The 20,519-nt window shown below is 44.9% G+C and overlaps 1 protein-coding gene across 1 annotated transcript; it reads left to right on the top strand.

The window, feature by feature from the left end:
• Positions 1–18,028: 18,028 nt before the first annotated feature.
• Gpr151 (G protein-coupled receptor 151) lies at positions 18,029–19,297 on the top strand. Its single transcript, XM_038329251.1, has one exon. It carries the CDS (start codon positions 18,029–18,031, stop codon positions 19,295–19,297), a length of 1,269 nt encoding a protein of 422 aa, XP_038185179.1.
• Positions 19,298–20,519: the final 1,222 nt, after the last annotated feature.

The raw sequence follows: 20,519 nt of genomic DNA, 5'->3' as shown, positions 1-20,519 counted from the left end.
ATGGGACTGGAGAAATGGCTCAGCAGTTAAGAGAGTTTGCTGCTCTTCCAAAGGATCCAAAATCAGTTCCCAGAACCTATGTTGAACAGCTCCCAGGTGCCTGTAACTCCAGCTGCAGAGGATCCAACATCGTCTCCTGGGCCCCATGGGAACTTACATACACATGGCATACACTCATCCACACACATACACATAAATTTAATAAAATATATATTTTATTTCAACTTTATGCTGGGGTATGGTGGCACAAACACCTGTAATCCTTGTACTTGAGAGGTGGAGGCAGGAACAGCAGGACTCCTAGGCTAGCCTAGCTACATGAGACCATGCCTTTAAAATTCAAAAAAGCAGAATGAAAAAAGGGGAGAAATCAGCTTTATGCTTAATACAGGAAATGCCACTTTAACTCAGGTCTTACGGTAGTCTTCTTTTCCTTGATTATCTCCAAACAAAATGCAACCCAACTCACAAAAGACATGCATGCGCACCATCATGCTGTCCTATTCTATAGCAGCAGTATCTGTGCCTGTGGAAGCTGAAGCTTCACCCAAAGTCCTAATTGGGTGTTACTAAAGTAGTTTTGTCTCAGAGCTCTTAGATGGTAAGAGAAAGGTCTGGAAACACACAAAGGGTCTGGAGAGAAGACAAGCAGTCAGGGAAAATCAGGAGACAGAGCTGCCTGCCGGTCTAGAGAGATCCTGCTTATTTTTAGTTGAAAAGAAAATGTTGTCATACAATATATTTTGATCAAACTTCTCCCTACCCCAACTCCTCCCAGATCCTCTCCATCATTCCCTTTTTCTTTCTTTGAAAAATAAGAGACAGGCCGGGTGGTGGTGGCACACGCCTTTAATCCAGCACTCAGGAGGCAGGGGCAGGTGGATCTTTATGAGTTCGAGGCCAGCCTGGTCTACAAGAGCTAGTTCCAGAACAGGCTCCAAAGCCACAGAGAAACCCTGTCTCAAAAAAAAAAAAAAAAAAAAAAAAAAAAAAAAAAAAAGACAAGAGACAGAAAACAGTAAATTTGCATATGCATACCCCACAAAAAAAAGCCACAAAAATGGAAACCAAAATATACACACAAAAGACCAATAAACCAAACGAAGCAATCTGAAACCAAATATGTATACACACACACACACACACAAATGCCATCAAGTTCATTTTGGGTTGGCCAACTAGTGCTGAGCATGGTTAATATTCCCTGAAGTGCAGTTACTATACCCAGTGAGACTCCATTGGGGAAAAAAAAATAAGCTTTCCTTTGCCTGTGGTACCTACTGGCCATGGCTTCTGGGTTAGGGGTAGGAGCCTGTGTCTCCTTCTGCTTTCAGTTCTGGGTTGAACCTGTGCAGGTCTTGTGCATGCTGCCGCAGTCTGTATGAGTTCATGTGTCCATCAGCCCTGTTGGGTCTGGAGGACACTGTTTTCCTTGAAGCCATTCGCCACCTCTGGCTCTTACAATGTCTCTATCTCCTCTTCCACATAGATCCCTGAGCCCTGAAGGGGAACGTCTGGTGAAGACATTCTATTTAGGACTAAATGAGAGCCTTCGTTTGACATGGAAGTTGTGGAGGAGTTGGGGAGGGGGTGGAGAAAAGACATGGAGGCAGGAAAGACGCCATCAAATCCGAGTGTTGCGAGGTGGTCCCCTCGCTATGGGGAAATGCAGACAGATGCGGAGGGATGACAGAGTCATTTGTGAGAGCAAACTCTTCTAAGGCCCAGAGGTTCACTATAGTTCCTAAATCAAAACTCCAGAAACCACACTAATGAGTGTGAAAACTACCAGGAAATAAAGCACAATATTTAAGTCAAAACATGGATGTTATAGGCATTGCCCTCCAGCGCATAGTGACAGACTCACACCAACTGCCCACAAAATTAACACGCTTCTTGATGAAAGGTTCTTATCCGGCAGGCAGGCCAGATTCCAAGATAAATCTATCATCATCTTGAAATTTTAATCCCAGTGGAGACAAGGTGACTTTCCCCCAGAATGCCGGAACTGTGTTGTCTTTGTCTCCTGGATCCTTATCTTCAACATGGAATATTCCATTATAAGAAGAGACAAATAGATGGAAAGAACCACACAGCAGTGAGCAGGACCAAAATGCATTATACACATCCAGAACCCATTATTTTGTAAAATTCATATATACTAATAACTGTATAGAAACTGATTTTAAATGGGGGGACAAATTCGGGCCATTTGCAGCCTCCCTCGAAGGGTCTGGATCTTGGCAGACCACAGGCCAAATTCAACCCTCTAGCATGGTTTTGTTTTTATTCTGAGCTTCAAAGTGATGCTTTAAAAGAAATTAAGCTCTGCATTTAAATTAGAAAAAAAATCAGAGAAATCTGGATGTGTTCTTCTCTTGAGGCATTAGAAGCACCAGCAGCTCTGGGCTTTCTTCCCACAGAAACCATCAACAAGCACCAAGAGCAAGCTGATCCCCTGCTAGCCTCACTCCTACCGCTAGAGATGCTTGCACAGCCCCTGCCATATCCTCAGCAAGGAGCAGCATCTACTCTGCTGCCCTCTGCTGGCCACATTCTGCAACTGCAGAAAACTACCCAACGACTCTGGCCTGTTTACTATCAGCAGCAAACAGATCCTTGACACTGGAAAACCAAATTCATCTCTATTCCCGATCTTCTCCCAGAAGCAGATGATACATATTTGAGAGATGCAAATTGAATTTAACAGACCACCACTTCAAAAGGGGGTTACTGAATACTGACTTCTCTTGTACTATATTTTACATAGACTTATTTGTGAATTCAGAATTGATTGCTTTATATAGCACATTTTGTTCCCTGGCGCCCCCGACCCCAGCATTTAAAATATTAATTTTCCCACCATGTTTCCTTTTTTCTGATTTTTCGAGACAGGGTTTTTCTGTAGCTTTGGATCCTCTCCTGGAACTAGCTCTGTAGACCAGGCTGACCTCGAACTCAGAGATCCACCTGTCTCTACCTCCCGAGTGCTGGGATTATAGGTGTGTACCTATACCCCACCACCACCACCCAGCTATATATATTTGTTTGGGGGGATTTTTGTTTTTGTTTTTTTTCAAGACGGGATTTTTCTGTATAACAATCCTGACCAACCTGGAACTAGCTCTGTAGAGCAGGCTACCCTCAAACTCACAGAGATCCACCTGCCTCTGCCTCCCAAGTGCTGGGTTTAAAGGTGTGCATCAGCACAATGTTTCTAATTATGATTAAAATATTTTTGAGACAGAGTTTCACTACATAGCCTTGGATAATCTGGAACTCTGTGTAGATTGGCTTGAACTCACAGAGATCCACCTGCCTCTGCCTCCCAAGTGCTGGGATTCACAGTATGGGCCCCCATGTCTGGATTATTAGTGTATTAAGTCAGTCTTGATGTATCCATGAATTACAGTGTATTTATCTAAGACTTCAAAGTTAGATTCCTTATCTGAACATGGTACTCATAGCAACCACAGCAGAACTAAAAAGAGGAGAGGAGAGGGAAGAAGAGAAAGGGATTTGGGAGGAGGAGAAGAAAAAGAAGAGAAGGGAATAGGAAAAGCAAAGGGGGAAAAGGGAGAAAAATAAGAAAAGGAAAGGGGAAAATTAGAAGAGGAAACGGTGCAGTGGTTTGAAAGAAAATGGCTCCCAAAGGAGTGGCACTATTAGGAGCTCTGGCCTTGTTGGAGTAAGTGTGGTCTTGTTGGAGGAAGCGTGTCACTGTGGAGGTGGGCTGTGAGGTCTCATATGGTCAAGCCACACCCAGTGAGACAGACCATTTCCTGTGGTCTGCAAGCCAAGATGTAGGCCACTCAGCTACCTCTCCAGCACCATGTCTGTCTGCACACCGCCACGTCACACCACAATGAAAATGAACTAAACCTCTGAAAATGTTAAGCCACCCCAATTAAACATTTTTCCTTTATAAGGGTTGCCGTGGTCATGCTGTCTCAGCAACAGGGACCCTAACTAAGACAAGCAGCAACCACCAGCACACAGGAGGCTCTCCATCACTGAGTCATGGCAAGGAAAACCTTCCAGGCGCACAGAGCAGCCAACATCTCAGAGGGCATTCCCAATCTGCCTGCAAAGATTTTATAACCACACCAATCCAATTCACTTTGACCAGTGTGTTTTGACAGATCCATGCAGCTAGAGAGATCTCTTCTCTGTTTTTGGATCCCCATTTTATTCCCACCCTCCCTTCTGGCAGCAGAAGCAACTCAAGATACAATGTACCATGCTCACTTCCTGCAGCTCATACTGGAAAGCCATGTTCACCAAGTACACCTAAGCAAAGGCTCCCGGGGCATCATCTAGCTTAGATCAGTGAACTGGGAATTATCACTCTTAGAGAAATTTGCTTAGGCCATTTTAAATACAACTCGGAACCCCAGATGAATTCTTTCCCACTAAGCAATTAGTGAATGCAGAAATAGAAATGGTTTGGGTTCTATATGCATGTGTTTACAGTGAATGTGCCTTAGTCTTTTGAATTTTCCTACAGTTTAAAGGTGGTCCCCTGGGGCCCTTCCAGGGGAGGGGGGATCATGAAATAAAACTGATCCCTAATCTTTGCCTTTTTCATTTCTCCCTTGCATATGCTGTAGCATTTTCTACAGGTTGCATATTCTGTGATTCTGCGACAGATAACACAGAAGGCGGGCTTTTAAAACACAAGAACATGAAACAATTTGACTCTTTCTCACTTAATGCTTCTTGAAAGTCTGTTTATTATGAAAAACATCATTACTTTTATTAACTCATTATGGGTGGCTTTTTCTAATTTTTAAAAATTGTATAAGTATATGAGCATGAGCTGCTACGCACGAATGCAGTACCCACAGAAGTGAGATCAGAGGGCGCCTGATCCCCTGCAATTGGAGTTAATGGTGGTTGTGGGATACCTGCTTTAGATGCTAAGAATTTAATTCAGGTGCTCTTCTAGAGAAGCCCAGGCTCCTAACCGCTGAGCCATCGCTCTCCAGCCCCTTGCTGTCACTTTCAACGTTGGCTTCTAATCAACTATTAGGAGACGCAAGCAAAACCAGTGTAGAGGTGGGGGCAGAGGAGCAAGAGCTGAAGGCCATCCTCAGCTACACAAGTTTTAGGTCTCATGAGGCCCTGCCGCAGAAAACAAGAGCCCAAACACAGCACCCGCCTGGATTCCCGATAGCCTAGATCCCCACATGAATGGACAGAACAATGTGGTATATACACACACACAATGGAGTTTTCCTCAGCCATAGAATGAATGAAATAATGCCCCTTTAGGAAGTGACTGGGACCAAATGCCATTAATACCAAGTGAAGTCAGCCCAGCTGAACAGCTTGGATGGGCAAATAAGAGCTCGCACATAAGTGAGCTAGAGCTAAGCATCCGCATTTATCTAATTTAAATTAATAAACTATGACCCAAAAGTATAAGGAAGACACTACCGTGTGGGAAGTACCTGACGGAAAGGGACGAATGGGAAAGGGACCTGGGAGAGGGAAGAAAGGTAAAATGTTGCAGGTTTTCTGTCATACACAAAATTTAGCCATGCGCACACATACGTTTGCATATGAAACGAAAATATTGGAGAGCCGGAGGGGACCTCTGAAGACAGGGAGGAGGGACTCGGAAGCAGCGTGGAGGCAAATATCAGCTAAGGCCGATGACCCGCATGCCATGAAAACATTTGTGGGGTTTTGAAAGAAAACGGCCCCCAAATAGAGTGGCACTATTAAGAGGGTGTCGCCTGTGGGAGGAAGTGCGTCACCGTGGGAGCAGGCTTTGAGGTCTCATTAGCTCAAGATACCGCGCAGCACACCGCCGTGCTCCCGGCCATGAGAATGGACTGAACCTCTGAAACTGTAAGCGAACCACTCCAATGAAATGTTTTCTTTTATAAGAGTTGCTGTGGTCATGGTGTCTCTTCACAGCAATAGAAACCTTAGGATAAAATTATAATCTATGGTTTTGTATGTTAAAAATAAAACTATTGGGAGGGAACATCAATTAGGCATTAATTAAAATACCAAAATAGGAAAGTGGAAAAGCTTCAAACGTTGCCTAGAATATAATAATTCCTCGTTAAACCTTGGAGACGATGGCAGGGCTGGTTGTCTGCCAATACAGACACTAGTACTCATCCGTCACAATTAAGAAAACTGAGGTGCACATGGTACCCAATCTCCCACAGCTGGTTACGTAGTGCTAGCAGCCAACCCAAGGCTAAGTTTAGAATCCACGCAGCAAACACTCCTGCTGTGCTCTACTGCGCATACTGCGCATACTGCGCATGCGAGCGCCTGAGCTGGTCTGGGTTCTAACTCGGAAGATCAGTGTGGGGCCAGAGTTTCTGTTCGTCCAGCAAGCTGCCAAGCCAGTCTGCTGCTCGCCCTCAAACCACGGTGAAGGTTGTACCTTTATCCTCATGGATGCTGTGAATTTTTTCTAACACGTGGAAGGAATGGAGGGGATGTGAGGTTGGGGACAGGGCGATGGTGGAGGTGGGGGTGTGAGTGTATAGACGCACGTGTGAGGCACACCCCAGAAGTCAGAAGAGAAGCTGATTCTCTTCTCCATCATGTTGGGCCTCGTTTTAATCCATGTGTTCATTTTCCTGTTTATAAATATTCTTATGCTGATTAAAAATTCTTCAGTAACTCCATTCATATCCCCTTCAATAGTCCCTTGTTTTCTCCAGACCTCTCCTTTCATGCTACCCAAGGCTCTTTAAGCTGCCCTCTCTCCTGGCTCGGCAGTAGTATTTTAAATCGTCACAAGGGGGCGCTGCTCACTAATCTCAGGCTCCACCGCAGCGCTCTCTGGGATGCTGGGCGATTGTGTAATTACTGAAACCGAGTTAACGGTGAAAGGAAGCTGGGAAAACAAAAGGCAGACGCTGTGTGTGTCCCGCCAAGGATCTCGGGCTGCCTGCCCTACTGTTGTGCCCGCTGCCTTTTCGCTCCATCTTTAGAACTGACAGAATCATTGCGAAGTGACAAGCAGGAAAGACAGCTACGGCAAGTTTTTAACACATTGCCATTGATGTCTTAACATCATTTGCTGTTTTCAAGTATGGATGCTCCGTTCTAAGGAATAATTACTCTTTCCGAGCAAGGAATATACCCAACACTGATGAGGTGGCTTGGCTTACATCAGTAACATGAGATCATTAAAGAACACACCCATCTTGCCTTGCGTGCCTTTTGTCTCTCACATTCAAAGAAGGGAACTCTGCCCCTTTAACGCTGTGCTTCATCAGCACTGACAGCATAGAAAGTTACTTAAACTGAATGTAGTGGCACACACCTGTAGTCCCAGCACCCAGGAAGAGGAAGGAGGGTCAAGAGTTCAAGGTAACCCTCAGCTACATAGCAAGTCTGAGTCTAGCCATCTTTAAAAAACAAAAGTTACTAACCTATGACATATTAGGAAGAGAAAAAGAAAACTCGCAATCGTATTAAAACAAGATAGAAACACAGGGAAATTATGGGGACTTGAGGAAAAGGTGACCTTCACCACTACAGGCTGTCTGAGTCATCAGCTAGGAAGCGAGAATGCCAGCACAACACTTACTGTGAAGGTTGCAGACACAGAGCAGTAAATCATTTTACATGTTGATATGTTAAAATAGCAATTAACCAGGCCTAAGGCCTGTCCTAGATGGTATACTATTACACCACGACCAAAAGCAACTTGGGGAGGAAAGGGTTTGTTTAGTATATAGATCCATAGTCACAGCCCGTTGAGGGAAGACAAGGCAGGAGCCTAGAGGCAGGAGCTGATGCAGAGGCCATGGAGGAGAGCTGCTTACTGGCCTACTCAGCCTGCTTTCTTATAGAATCCGGACCACCAGGCCACGGGTGAACTCATCCACAATGAGCTGGGCTCTCCACTATCAATCACTAATTAAGAAAATGCTGGCCGGGCAGTGGTGATGCACACCTTTAATCCCAGCACTCAGGAGGCAGAGATCTCTGATTCCGAGGCCTGCCTGGTCTACAGAGTGAGTTCCAGGACAGTCAGGGCTATACAGGGAAACCCTGTCTCAAAAAATTAAATTTAATTAAAAAAATGAAGAAGAAGGAAGAAGAAAAAGGGAGGAGATGATGAAGAGAAAGCAGGAAGGAGAAGGGGTGTAGATGGAGCGGCGGGGCTGCGTCCCGCCACCCAGCTAGCTTTACACCCGAAATAATTACACGGAAACTGTATTCTTTTAAATACTGCCTGGCCCATTAGTTTCAGCCTCTTATTAGTTAATTCTCACATCTTGCTTTAACCCATATTTAGTAATGTGTGTAGCACCACAAGGTGTTCGCTTACCGGGAAAGATTCAGCACGTCTGACCTGGTGGCTGGCTTCATGGCAACTGACCTAGAGAGGCATGGTGTTTGCCTCACTTCCCTTCTTCCCAGCATTCTGTTCTGTCTACTCTACCTATCTAAATCCTGCCCTATCAAAAAGCCAAGGCAGTTACTTTATTAACCAATGAGAGTCCTCCATCAAAGGGGAAAATAAGAAAATGCCCTACAGGTTTGCCTACAGCCCAATCTTATGGAGATATTTTCTCAACTGAGGTTCCCTCTCAGACGACCCAAGTTGTGTCTGTTTGACATAAAACTGGCCAGCACAGCTGACCCCTTGTCAATTTGACACACAAACACATCAATGTTAAGCCATAACCTTTCCTTTCTTGTTCATCCCCACCATCACCTATTAATAGAGACATCACAATATAAAACATTTTATAAATATAAAATGCCCCACAGCCTTACAAAATCAAACACATCAAAGGATGTCTCCTTAAAAATATCCAGGCTTTTTTTTTTTTAATTCAAAGTCTCTGTGAACCTCCCAATCTCTTTTTTAAAAGTTTCAAGTCTCTCAACTGTGCGCTGCTGCTGGTCTTGGTAGTCATCCCCCGGTACTGGCGTCTCCAAAATGCTGGAATCTCTGCGGTAACAGGACTGCAATTTCACCAATAGCCTGTCCTGAGCTCTCTTCAAGGCACCAAGCCTCAACTTCTCCCTATGACCCCTTTAATCCTGGGGCTTCAGCTTCTACTGAGGCTACCCCTGGCCTCTCACACACCAAGCCTCAGCTGCTTTTCATGCCGTCAAAACCAGGACCAGCTGGGTGACTCTTAGACCACCAATTAAGCTGCCAGCACGAGGTGCAACCCCGCCCCCCTCGGGATCACAGCTGTAGGCTAACTCTGAAGAAACACTTCCCAGATGACACCTCAGTGATGCTGGCCTCTTCTTAATCACCGTTCATTAACCAGTGTCTGGTCTCTTGTTAATCTCAGTGGGTTATTCAGCCCTAGCTAAGTAGAACCATCAAGTTCTCAAAACAGTAGAGTCTGTGACTCCCAAACGTCCCTCTGGAATGTCACAAGCCAGGTCTCCACCGTCTGCAACGCACCCAACATTCTTATCTTCCAAGCTCACCAAGCTTTAAACTCTCAACGGTTTTCCTAGCCCCAAGTTCCAAAGTCCTCCCACAATCCTCCGCAAAACAACATGGTCATCCTATCTGTCACAGAAATATCCCACTGTTCTGGTACCAATTTCTGTCCTAATTGTGTTGCTATTGCTATGACCTATGATGAAACATGACCAAAAGCAACTTGGGGAGGGGTTTATTTGGGTTACATAGCCCACCGAGAGAAACCCAAGGCCAGGAATCTGAAGACAGGAGCCGATGCAGAGGCCATGGAAGGAGAGCTGCTTACTGACTTCGCTCTCTATGGCTTGCTCAGCCTGCTTTCTTGTAGAACCCAGGATCACTAGCCAAGGAGTGGTACTACCCACAATAGGCTGGACACTCCCACATCAATCACTAATTAAGAAAATGTCCTACAGGCTTGGTTCTAGCCCATTCTAAGGGAGTCATTTCCTCGGTTGGTTGAGGCTTCCTCCTCTTAGATGTCTGTAGCTTGTGTCCAGTTGACAAAACTAGCCAGCACAAGGCCTGAAAGTACATGGCCCTAGGTAGGGCCTTGTCTCTGTTAGTTTTCTATTTCGTGATAAAATATCGTGGCCAGGGCTGGAGGGATGGCTCAGCAGTTAAGAGCACTGGCTGCTCTTCCAGAGGACCTGGGTTCAAATCCCAGCACCCAAACAGCAGCTCACAACTTGTATAACTCCAGTTTCAGGGGATCTGGCACCCTCACAGAGACATATATGTGGGCAAAACACCAATGTACATTAAATACAAGTAAATACACGTTTAAAAATCATGACCAAAAGCAACTTTGGAAGGAAAATGTTTAATTTGGCACACAACTCATTGGTCACACTTGGTCGCTAAGGGAAATCAGGGTAGGAACCCAAGGCGAACCTGGAGGCAGGAACTAAAGCAGAGGCCGTGAAGAAACATGTTCACCCCATGGACTTTTCCCTGTGGCTTGCCTCAACCTGCTTTCTTATGCCACCCAGGGCTGGCACCACCCCCTGTGGGATAGGCCATGTCAATCATCAATTAAGAAAATGCACCACTGGCTTGCCTACAGGTCAATCTAGTGGGCAGATTTTCTCCACTGAGGTTCCCTCTTCCAGAATGGTGTCACATTGTCATCAAGCCAGCTCAGGCCTCCTTCCCCTCCTGTTCATTTTCAGAGAAGCCCACAAATAGGACTCTTGACTGTTGACAGTAAAGCCATCCAACTTCTCAGCTTCCCAGTGACCTAGAGTTTTACCTTGCCAATTAGATCCGTGTTTAGGGGCCTTCGGGGAGCAACACGTGACCTCATATAGTTTCCTTAGCAACCTTTTGAAGATAACCTCAAGGTCTCCAAAATGGTCTCTAAGGCTAGAGACAGGGAGGTGACAGAGAGAGGCCCACGGTCACACTCTCAGGAGTGACTCGTTTTCTCCCCAGGTGTCCTCATTCCCTTAAGCCTTGTGCTTCCGAGCTCTTTTTCTAAATGTCGTCTAATGACCTTCAGCTGTACTTCATACTGGCTTGTCCTGAAGTTTTCTGCTGCATGGAAGCTCAGCATCTGGTTTGACCTGAGCCAGCGTGCCTGATTCGGGGGCACCTTAGTCTTGTGGGTGACAGCAAAGTTAGGTCTCTATCGCTGCTGCTGCTGCCGCCGCCGCCGCCACCACTGCCACCACCACCGCCGCCAGTACAGGCTGTGGTCCCTTCAAAATCACGTACAGGGTGGAATGGATTTGGAAATAGGCAGATGGAGAGATCCGGGAGGCATCACATCTCACCTCTGCCACAGAGCCTCCCCTGACAGACCCAAGTACTCTCCTGCCTCTGGGCATTTAAAACTGTTTTTCCTCTGTATTTTATCTTTAAAAACATTTTTTTTTGATACAGATCACATCTAGCTCAGGCTAGCCTTGAACTTCTGCCTTGGCCTCCTAAGTGCTGGGTTTCTAGACTTGTGCCACCAGCTCCCGCTGCTCCTCAAGATTCCAGGACTCATACAGCCCGTTAGAGTTTCAGAGGGCCCTCACGGCGACAACAGTAGAGGAGTGGAACTTCAAAACCAAGGGCTAAGATTCCACCTCCACACCTGTTTCACGTGGTCTAGACCCAGATCCCCACCCGTTATCTGTAAATTTCATCTGGGGAAGAAAGAAATGTCTCAGTTCAGCAACTAATCGGTTTTGTAACCACAAGCAGGTCACCATCTCCGAGGCACCTTTTTCTTCTTCTATAAAATGCTTATTATCAACTCCTTTGGCTAATTAGCAAGTTAGGAGCCAGGCATGGTGGTGCACATCAGTTCCAACATCAAGAGGCAGAGGCAGACGGATCTCCCTGAATTCAAGGCCAGCGTGGTCTATAGAGCAAGTTCCAGAACAGTTAGGGCTGTCACACAGAGAAACTCTGTCTCGGAAAACAAAACAAAACAAAAGTTAGGAAGATAAAGATTAAAGATATTTCCATTTCTCAATACAAGGGGATAAATAACGCCAAGGTAGAAGAATGCTGGTGAAAACGGACTTTGCTGTCCGCTCAATGCACACTGCACTAAAAAGGAGAGGTACTTCAAGTTCTTTGCCTCAATGAACTCAGCAGAAATGGTGATTCACAAGCATTTTGTGCCCAGGGGGAAACACTTAGCAGGAGTGTTACAGCTTCCCTGCTCCATCAGAAGAGTTATTCTTCCTTTGAATTTTTTTCTGATACATTTTGTAATTGGCGATGTTAAAAAATAATGCTAGCTAAGCAAATGAATGCCAATGAGTAAAAAAGCTTCTGGGGAAAAAATGTATTCATGAAGTGGCCACAGGGAGAGCTGGGAGAGGTGTCATCTTCCTTCTCGAGGGTAGGATGTAGGGCTATTTTAAGGCATGGAGAAACTTCAATTAATACCCATGGCCTGCAGAGCAGATGGTATCTCTAGGTCACAAATGGGTGCACAGTCATCTCGAAAAGGGCAGTGTAGCTTCCTTTCTCGCGCCACCAAGAAATTAAGGTAGTGAACATGCAACATTTGGAGCTAGTTATGTCTACAGATGCTGAAAATGTGTGTCAAGATGCCAGGGGTCCCACTGGGTTTAGTAACCATGGAAACAGCTCCCGTTTGCCAAAGAGATCATCACACAGACTGGCCGCTCTGACTAGAAAGGATAGGAACATTATTAAACCTGGAATTATACAATGTGATGGCTGAATTCTGTAATATACAAACTATAACTCACTGGGGCTACTGGGAATGTGGCAACAGTTATACAACAGTGTGGTTTCAATGGGCTTCTGTGGATTTTTTTCTTTCTTTTTCTTTTTCTTCTTCTTCTTCTTCTTCTTCTTCTTCTTCTTCTTCTTCTTCTTCTTCTTCTTCTTCTTCTTCTTCTCCTTTTTTTTTGTTTATCTTTGAGACAATTTCTAGTTATCAGAGGGTGGCTCAGAACCTGCAGCCCAAACCTCTGCAACCTCAATGGGACCCCCAGAACCCACATAAACATGGCAGTGGAGAGCCAACTCCAGAAAATTGTCCTCCGAGCTCCACACATGCTCCACGGAACTCAATGACCACCACCACACTGAGAGTAATAAAGAAAATACATTTTGAAATTTAACTTAAAGTACAAATGAAAGGATTTTAAAAGGGGGTGGTGAGAAGTCCAATTGAGTCAAGTGCTCACTGCACAAGCCTGCCAACCTAAGATCAATCAGCAGACCCCACATTAGAGAGTTATCCTCTGACCGCCACAGTTGTGCCAAGGCATGCCCACACATATCACACACACACACACACACACACACACACAAACAAAATCCATAATTACAACAGAAATGACACATGTGAATGAATTCTGCATGGATTATTGTGGAATGGGGCACAATGGGAGGAAGCTGACCTGGCACTCCAAGTCTATTCCAGACTGTATGGAAGGGCAAGATTGCAAGATTTGTTATTCTTGTCTTGTTCATTTGGTCACATGACTTCTTTCAGTTAGAATTTTACCTTTAATAAAGAGTTCAGATTTGGTTGGTTTTTATTTTAAGTGTGCATTGGTGTTTGGCCTGTGTGTATGTCTGTGTGAGGGTGTCGGGTCCCCTGGAGCTCTGAACTGCCACGTGGGTGCTAGGAATTGAACCCAGGTCCTCTGGAAGAGCAACCAGTGCTCTTAACCATTGAGCCATCTCTCATTTGAAAGAAGGTGGTGTGGGTGAGGGGAAAGCCAACAAAAGAACAATGTAATGTGAGAAAGGTATGTTTCTGTATTTTAGTAAATATTCAATTTTAATTCAATGTCAAAAAAAAATAAGATCTCATTATATAGACCAAGCTAACTTTGAACTAGCAATCCTCCTGCTTCAGCCTTCAGAGTGTTACAAGTACGGCATGTGCTACCATGCTGCTCTGGCAATGGATCGTTTTTTTATTACACTGTTTTTTAAATATTTATTTATTTATTATGTACAATATTCTGTCTGTGTGTATGCCTGTAGGCCAGAAGAGAGCACCAGACCCCATTACAGATGGTTGTGAGCCACCATATGGTTGCTGGGAATTGCACTCAGGACCTTTGGAAGAACAGGCAATGCTCTTAACCTCTGAGCAATCTCTCCAGGCTGCAATGGATCTTTTTTTTAATATTTATTTATTTATTATGTATACAATATTCTGTGTCTGTGTGTATGTCTGCAGGCCAGAAGAGGGCACCAGACGTCATTACAGATGGTTGTGAGCCACCATGTGGTTGCTGGGAATTGAACTCAGGACCTTTGGAAGAGCAGGCAATGCTCTTAACCACTGAGCCATCTCTCCAGCCCCTTTTGTTTTTAACAACTAGATTGGCCTCCAAATGATAGAACAAAATAGCTTATTAACCAGGAACATTCTGGGCCCATAAAAACATCTTGGCACTTCCTGAGAAGGTCCTATTCTCCTAAGGCCAGCCTAACAGTGACCCATTTCTTCTTCAGTGTGGAGAAACCCACCTCCAAATAAGAAAATGCCAATAGCTCAGATTTTTTTTTATCATTTTATCACTGCTTCTCAATTTTCAAGGGTACATATTGGCAACATTGTGGTAGGTCATGGAAAAGTCACATGAGGAGCTGGAGAAATGGCTCAACAGTTAAGAGCACTGGCTGCTCTTCCAGAGGTGCTGACTTCAATTCCCAGCACCCACTTGGTGGCTCACAACCATCATCTATAGTGGAATCTGATGTCCTCTTCTGGCATCAAGTTGTTCATGAATACACACACACACACACACACACACACACACACACACACACACACACACACACATATATATATATATATATATATATATATAAAATCTTTTGTTTATAGCTAGTATTCACTTATGAGTGAGTACATACCATATTCATCTTTTTGGGTCTGGGTTACCTCACTCAGGATAGTGTTTTCTAATTCCATCTACCCAAGTCTACCTGAACTAATGAGAGCTCACAAACTCCAGCTGGACTGGGAAGGAACAAGCATAGGACCAAACTAGTCCTTCTGATTGTGGGTGACAGTTGCATGGCTGAGGCACAGTGAGGGGCCACTGGCAGTGGCACCAGGATTTATCCCTACTACATGTACTGGCTTTTGGGAAACCTATTCTCTTTGGAGGGATACCTTGATCAGCCTAGATAGTAGGACCTTGGACCTACCCCAAAGCAATGTGCCTTACCCTCTCTGAGGATTGGATGGGCGTGGGGTGGGAGGGTATATGGAGGGAATGGGAGGAGGGGAGGGAGTGGGAACTTGGATTGGTATGTATAATGAAAAAAAAGATAGTTTGTTTTCTTTTAAAAAAAAATTAAAGAGGGGGCTGGAGAGATGGCTCAGAGGTTAAGAGCATTGCCTGCTCTTCCAAAGGTCCTGAGTTCAATTCCCAGCAACCACATGGTGGCTCACAACCATCTGTAATGAGGTCTGGTGCCCTCTTCTGGCCAGCAGGCATACACACAGACAGAATATTGTGTACATAATAAATAAATATTAAAAAAATAAAGAAAGGCCGGGCGGCGGTGGCGCACGCCTTTAATCCCAGCACTCGGGAGGCAGAGGCAGGCAGATCTCTGTGAGTTCGAGACCAGCCTGGTCTACAAGAGCTAGTTCCAGGACAGGCTCCAGAGCTACAGAGAAACCCTGTCTCGAAAAACCAAAAATAAATAAATAAATAAATAATAAAAAAATAAAGAAAAAATAAAATAAATAAATCTTCAAAGAAAAAAACAGGTCACATGGAACCCAGCTGAGAAAATCTGGGGGTGGCACCTACATTGTGCTAGAACCTGAGCATGAGGTAGAAGCAGACAAGGTTTTGCTGAAGGCCCATTGTTAAACCAGAAAAGCCAGGCATGCTGTCTACCGACTCCCTACCTTCTTTCTCCCTGCTCCTTCTGTCTGTGGCGACTCAGCAACTTTATCTCCACCCCAAATAACTATTTTTTAAATTAATTTATTTATTATGTATACACATATCAGAAGAGGGCACCAGATCTTATTATAGATGGTTGTGAGTCACCATGTGGTGGCTGGGAATTGAACTCAGGACTTCTGAAAGAACAGTCAGTGCTCTTACCCTCTGAGCCATCTCTCCAGCCCAACTATTTTCTTAAAAAACTAAAACAAAACAAACTGTGCATAGTGACACAGGGCTTTAATCCCAGCACTTGGGAGACAGAGGCAGAAGGATCTCTATGAGTTTCAAGGCCAGCCTGGTCTACATGGTGAGTTCCAGGACAGGCAAAACTACAACATAGTGAGACTATGTTTCAACAGCAACAAAACAAACAAAAACTGAGGCATTGTTCACATTGATCAAATTAGCACTTTCTGAATATATAATCAAAGGTAAACTGGTACATTCAATTGCTCAGAAAACCCCACAATAAAATTTTAGAATATTCTCATTACCAAAAGAAGGCCCATTGTGCCGATTTATAGCTCAGAGGACCCTTTCTATCATTGGTCCTTTCCGTCCCAGTTCCACCTCGTAGATACCTGGGAAAATAACAGAAGCTGCAGTCCAGCACCACGGCCAGCCTTCTCAGTGGATGGACTGCTACACTTCGCTGGTTTGGTTTTGGTTCTTTTAAGCTTTATTGATTCTTTACATGTTTGAGTGTTTGCCTGCATGTATGTCTGCGACATCCAGGGTTTTTGTTGTGCCCTCCTTTTCCTTCCCTGGGAAAAACTGCACAATTAGTACTAGGACCCGGAGGCATGACTCAATCATAGCCTGGCTGTTCTGGTCTGGCCACTAGAGCTAGAAGCCTATGCGCAGCCACACTCAGTGGGACAGTTCTCCCCGCTCCCACCTGGCACTGCCCTTTAGATCTTGGGCTTTCTAGACCACACTTTTTCCATAAACCTGTTAGGGAGATCAGTCCCCGGATAAACTGTACCATCTGCTGGTTATTCCTGTCTGAGCAATGCCACCTTCTCTGATCCCCTCCACTGTCCACTGCCTGGGAAATTCCACTCACCTGAGCTTTACTTCCCCCAACCTTTTTGTCACTGTGTATTTTGTGCATTGATATATATGCACAGCCAAGAGCGTCACCGCTCCTGTGGCGGACAGAGGGCAGCTCTGGGGAGTGGATTTCAAGTCGCCAGAGTTTGCAAAGCAGCTGCTTTTACTAGTTGCGGCACCTTGCTGGCTTTTCTGCTTTAAAATGGTACTTTCTCTCAAACCCCTTCAAAGCCTTCAACATAAAAATTCTGAAAAGCTTCATTTCCCGCGTGGCTTCATCACCATCACTTGCTGAGGTCTGATTAGTATGTAAACTAGTTCAGAGCTCCAAAAGTACCTCTAGAAAATCCGCAATAAACTTAGGTCATCCATAATTGGATTTAAAAACACTGTTCCAACTTTTTCACTATTCAACTTTGCCTGCTACCAGCCAGTTGATCTTGGAACTGATAGGCTAGTGAGGGTTGAGGAGAGAGAATGCTCCTGTCTGCAGAGGAAAGACAAGAGGGGAGAGAGCACTGGTTAAATTGTGGTCTCCCAGCAGCAGCGGCGGCGGCAGCAGCAGCAGCAGCAGCAACACCCAATGGGAACATGATAGGAGAGAACTCTTGGGCCCTGTCTAGACCAACATCAAGCTGTTGGATCCTGATGCATGTGAAAATTCAAGGGACTTGGATTCCTGAGGTGTCTACTGAACCACAGAGCAGTCTGTACTTAGAAATCCAGTCAAGAGTTTAGAAACAACTTATTGAAAATACCTCTTCTAATGATCCTCCCCTCCCATGCTGCCCTCACCCCAGGGGAGCACCCCTACTTATGTGTATGTTTCGACTCATTTATCATTTATGGGAATGTGTTATCACCTCATGAAGCTGGTATTTAGTATTAGACTTGCTAATGAGCTGTATCAACACACCCCCCGCTGCCTGTCATTCCATGCAGTTACAGGTATACTGTGTGCAGCACAAAAGCTCAGTGGCCAGCCTTCCATTGTCAGCGAACACGCAAGGGGAGGGTCCAGAAGTGTCGTCAGTGTGGACGACAGAGGGTATTTTTTTTCTTATGCAAAAGAGCTAAGAGAAAGACCAACCTAAACCAGAAGCTAACATCTACAGGGAGGAGCTCCATGGGAAAGGCAATGCTGGCCGCTGTCTTTGCTGACTCCAATTCCAGCATCATGAATGTGTCGTTTGACCGCCTCCACTTTGCAGGAGGGTACCTGCCATCTGACTCCAAGGACTGGAGGACCGTCATTCCGGCTCTCTTGGTGGCTGTGTGCCTGGTGGGCTTCGTGGGGAATCTATGTGTGATTGGCATCCTCCTTCATAGTGTTTGGAAAAGCAAGCCGTCCATGATCCACTCCCTGATTCTGAATCTCAGCCTGGCTGACATCTCTCTCCTGCTCTTCTCTGCACCTGTCCGAGCTACAGCATACTCCAAAGGTGTTTGGGATCTCGGCTGGTTCGTCTGCAAGTCCTCTGACTGGTTCATCCACACATGCATGGCAGCCAAGAGTTTGACAACTGTTGTAATTGCCAAAGTGTGCTTCATGTATGCAAGAGACCCAGGCAAGCAAGTGAGTATCCACAACTGCACCATCTGGTCAGTGCTGGTGGCCATCTGGGTTGTGGCCAGCCTGCTTCCCCTGCCAGAATGGTTCTTTAGCACCACCAGACTTCACGGAGGTGTGGAAATGTGCCTCCTGGACGTGCCAGCCGTGGCCAAAGAATTCATGTCAATGTTCGGCAAGCTCTACCCTCTCCTGGTGTTTTGCCTTCCTTTACTTCTAGCCAGCTTCTATTTCTGGCGAGCTTATGACCAATGCAAAAAGCGAGGCACGAAAACGCAAAGCCTTAGAAACCAGATGCGCTCCAAGCAACTCACAGTGATGCTGCTAAGCACTGCGGTCACATCTGCTCTGCTGTGGCTCCCCGAATGGGTAGCCTGGCTGTGGGTATGGCATCTGAAGGCTGGAGGTCCGCTGCCACCACAGGGTTTTATAGCCCTGTCTCAAGTTCTCATGTTTTCCATCTCTACAGCAAACCCTCTCATCTTTCTAGTGATGTCTGAAGAGGTCAAGGCAAGCTTGAAAGGCCTATGGAAATGGATGATAACCAGAACGCCTGCAGCTGCCTCGGAGGTTCAGGGGGCACCAGCGGGAAACACAGAGGCCCTCCCTGACAAGATTCCATCTCCAGAGCCCCAAACATCCACTCAAGAGACAGACAGACCTGACTTTCCCAACTCCAGCAAAGAGAAAACTGATAAGGCAGTGGCTCCCGTCCTCCCTGACGTTGAGCAGTTTTGGCATGAGAGGGATGCTGTCCCTTCAGCGCAGGACAATGACCCTGTACCCTGGGAACATGAAGGCCAAGAGACAGAGGGCTGCAATTAATGGACTTGATTTTCAAAGAAAAACAAATTGTGATTATTGTATTTACTTGGGCTGTTGCTTAGCCATATTCCTGATTATAAGTTACCATTAGAAACTGCAAAGGTTTCTATCTGCATTTCCAAACCATTCAACCTGGTAAGTAGATTGGCATGCAGTGCTTATGCTTCAGAGTTCTCTAAAGAACTTATTAGAAGTGTTATGTAAAGAAAGCTACAGCAAAGTGATTATTGGGTTCACAGTAACATATGCCCAGGGTACTGCACTGGCTGGAGTAGTTTATCAGACTGAGCCCGTGTACTCTCTATCTTCCCGAAACTGCTGGCCTCAAGTCAGTCAGCAAGTTATATTTCACCTAAGCATAGCTCAAAATCTCTTATCTTCTCTGGCTTTTTTTAAAGTGTAAATTTTACTTGTAGTTCTCTCCATTTGCTTTTAGTACATGTTAATATCAAGTCCATGTGATTTTTCTGAGCAAAATTTACAAAATAATGAATACATCTTCTATTCTGGGATAACTTCAAACCATGGCTTTTGGGGCCCAATTTTAAGTAAATTCAAGTTTTCCTTACAGTATAAAAGCTGTTTCAATCTTGAAAAATATACCTGAATGAGTTTTAGATGCAAATTCTGAGAATATTAGTAGCCTAACATGACTATATATATATATATAAAATAATACAGAGAATTTTCAAACTATAATGTCTCTCCCCAAACAGAGTATTCTTCTACAAGCTGAAATATATTCTCCTTGATCTCTGTTCTCTAAGGTAGACTGTAAGCTGAAGTTAATGATACGGGTATTAACTACTGGTTAAAGGAAAATGAGGGGGGACTTTCCCTGTGTCATCAAACTTGAATACCCTTAACTTTTAAAATATTGCAGGGCTTCTAAGATATATCATCAAGTGAAACAAAATGTGGAATAGTACACATTCAAAAAGAGAGAGAGAACCCAGCAAATAACACGAAATTTAGGGAAGACGAGAATGGTCCCAAGGACTATACAAAGCAAAGAACAATATAAGCACTCGGAGTTCCTAGATGTGGAAAATTTGAGTATAGCAGCAAGCCAATAAGACGTGATCATGCATCCCCCTTTAAAGATAAAAAGACACTTATGATTCTTAACTGCTCCATTAATAAAATTTTGGGATTTTTTTTCCACTGTTGGGTACTTCTGAGAATAAAAATGCCTCTAAAACAAGCAAGGGAGGAGTTTGGG

Source organism: Arvicola amphibius, chromosome 5 (assembly GCF_903992535.2).
Source record: "Arvicola amphibius chromosome 5, mArvAmp1.2, whole genome shotgun sequence".
Taxonomy (NCBI): domain Eukaryota; kingdom Metazoa; phylum Chordata; class Mammalia; order Rodentia; family Cricetidae; genus Arvicola; species Arvicola amphibius.
This window is presented reverse-complemented; position numbering and strand designations above follow the sequence as displayed.

What these genes read in the sequence shown, in the direction of transcription:
- Gpr151 (XM_038329251.1), top strand. Translation starts at nt 18,029, where the DNA reads ATGGGAAAGGCAATGCTGGCCGCTGTCTTTGCTGACTCCAATTCCAGC.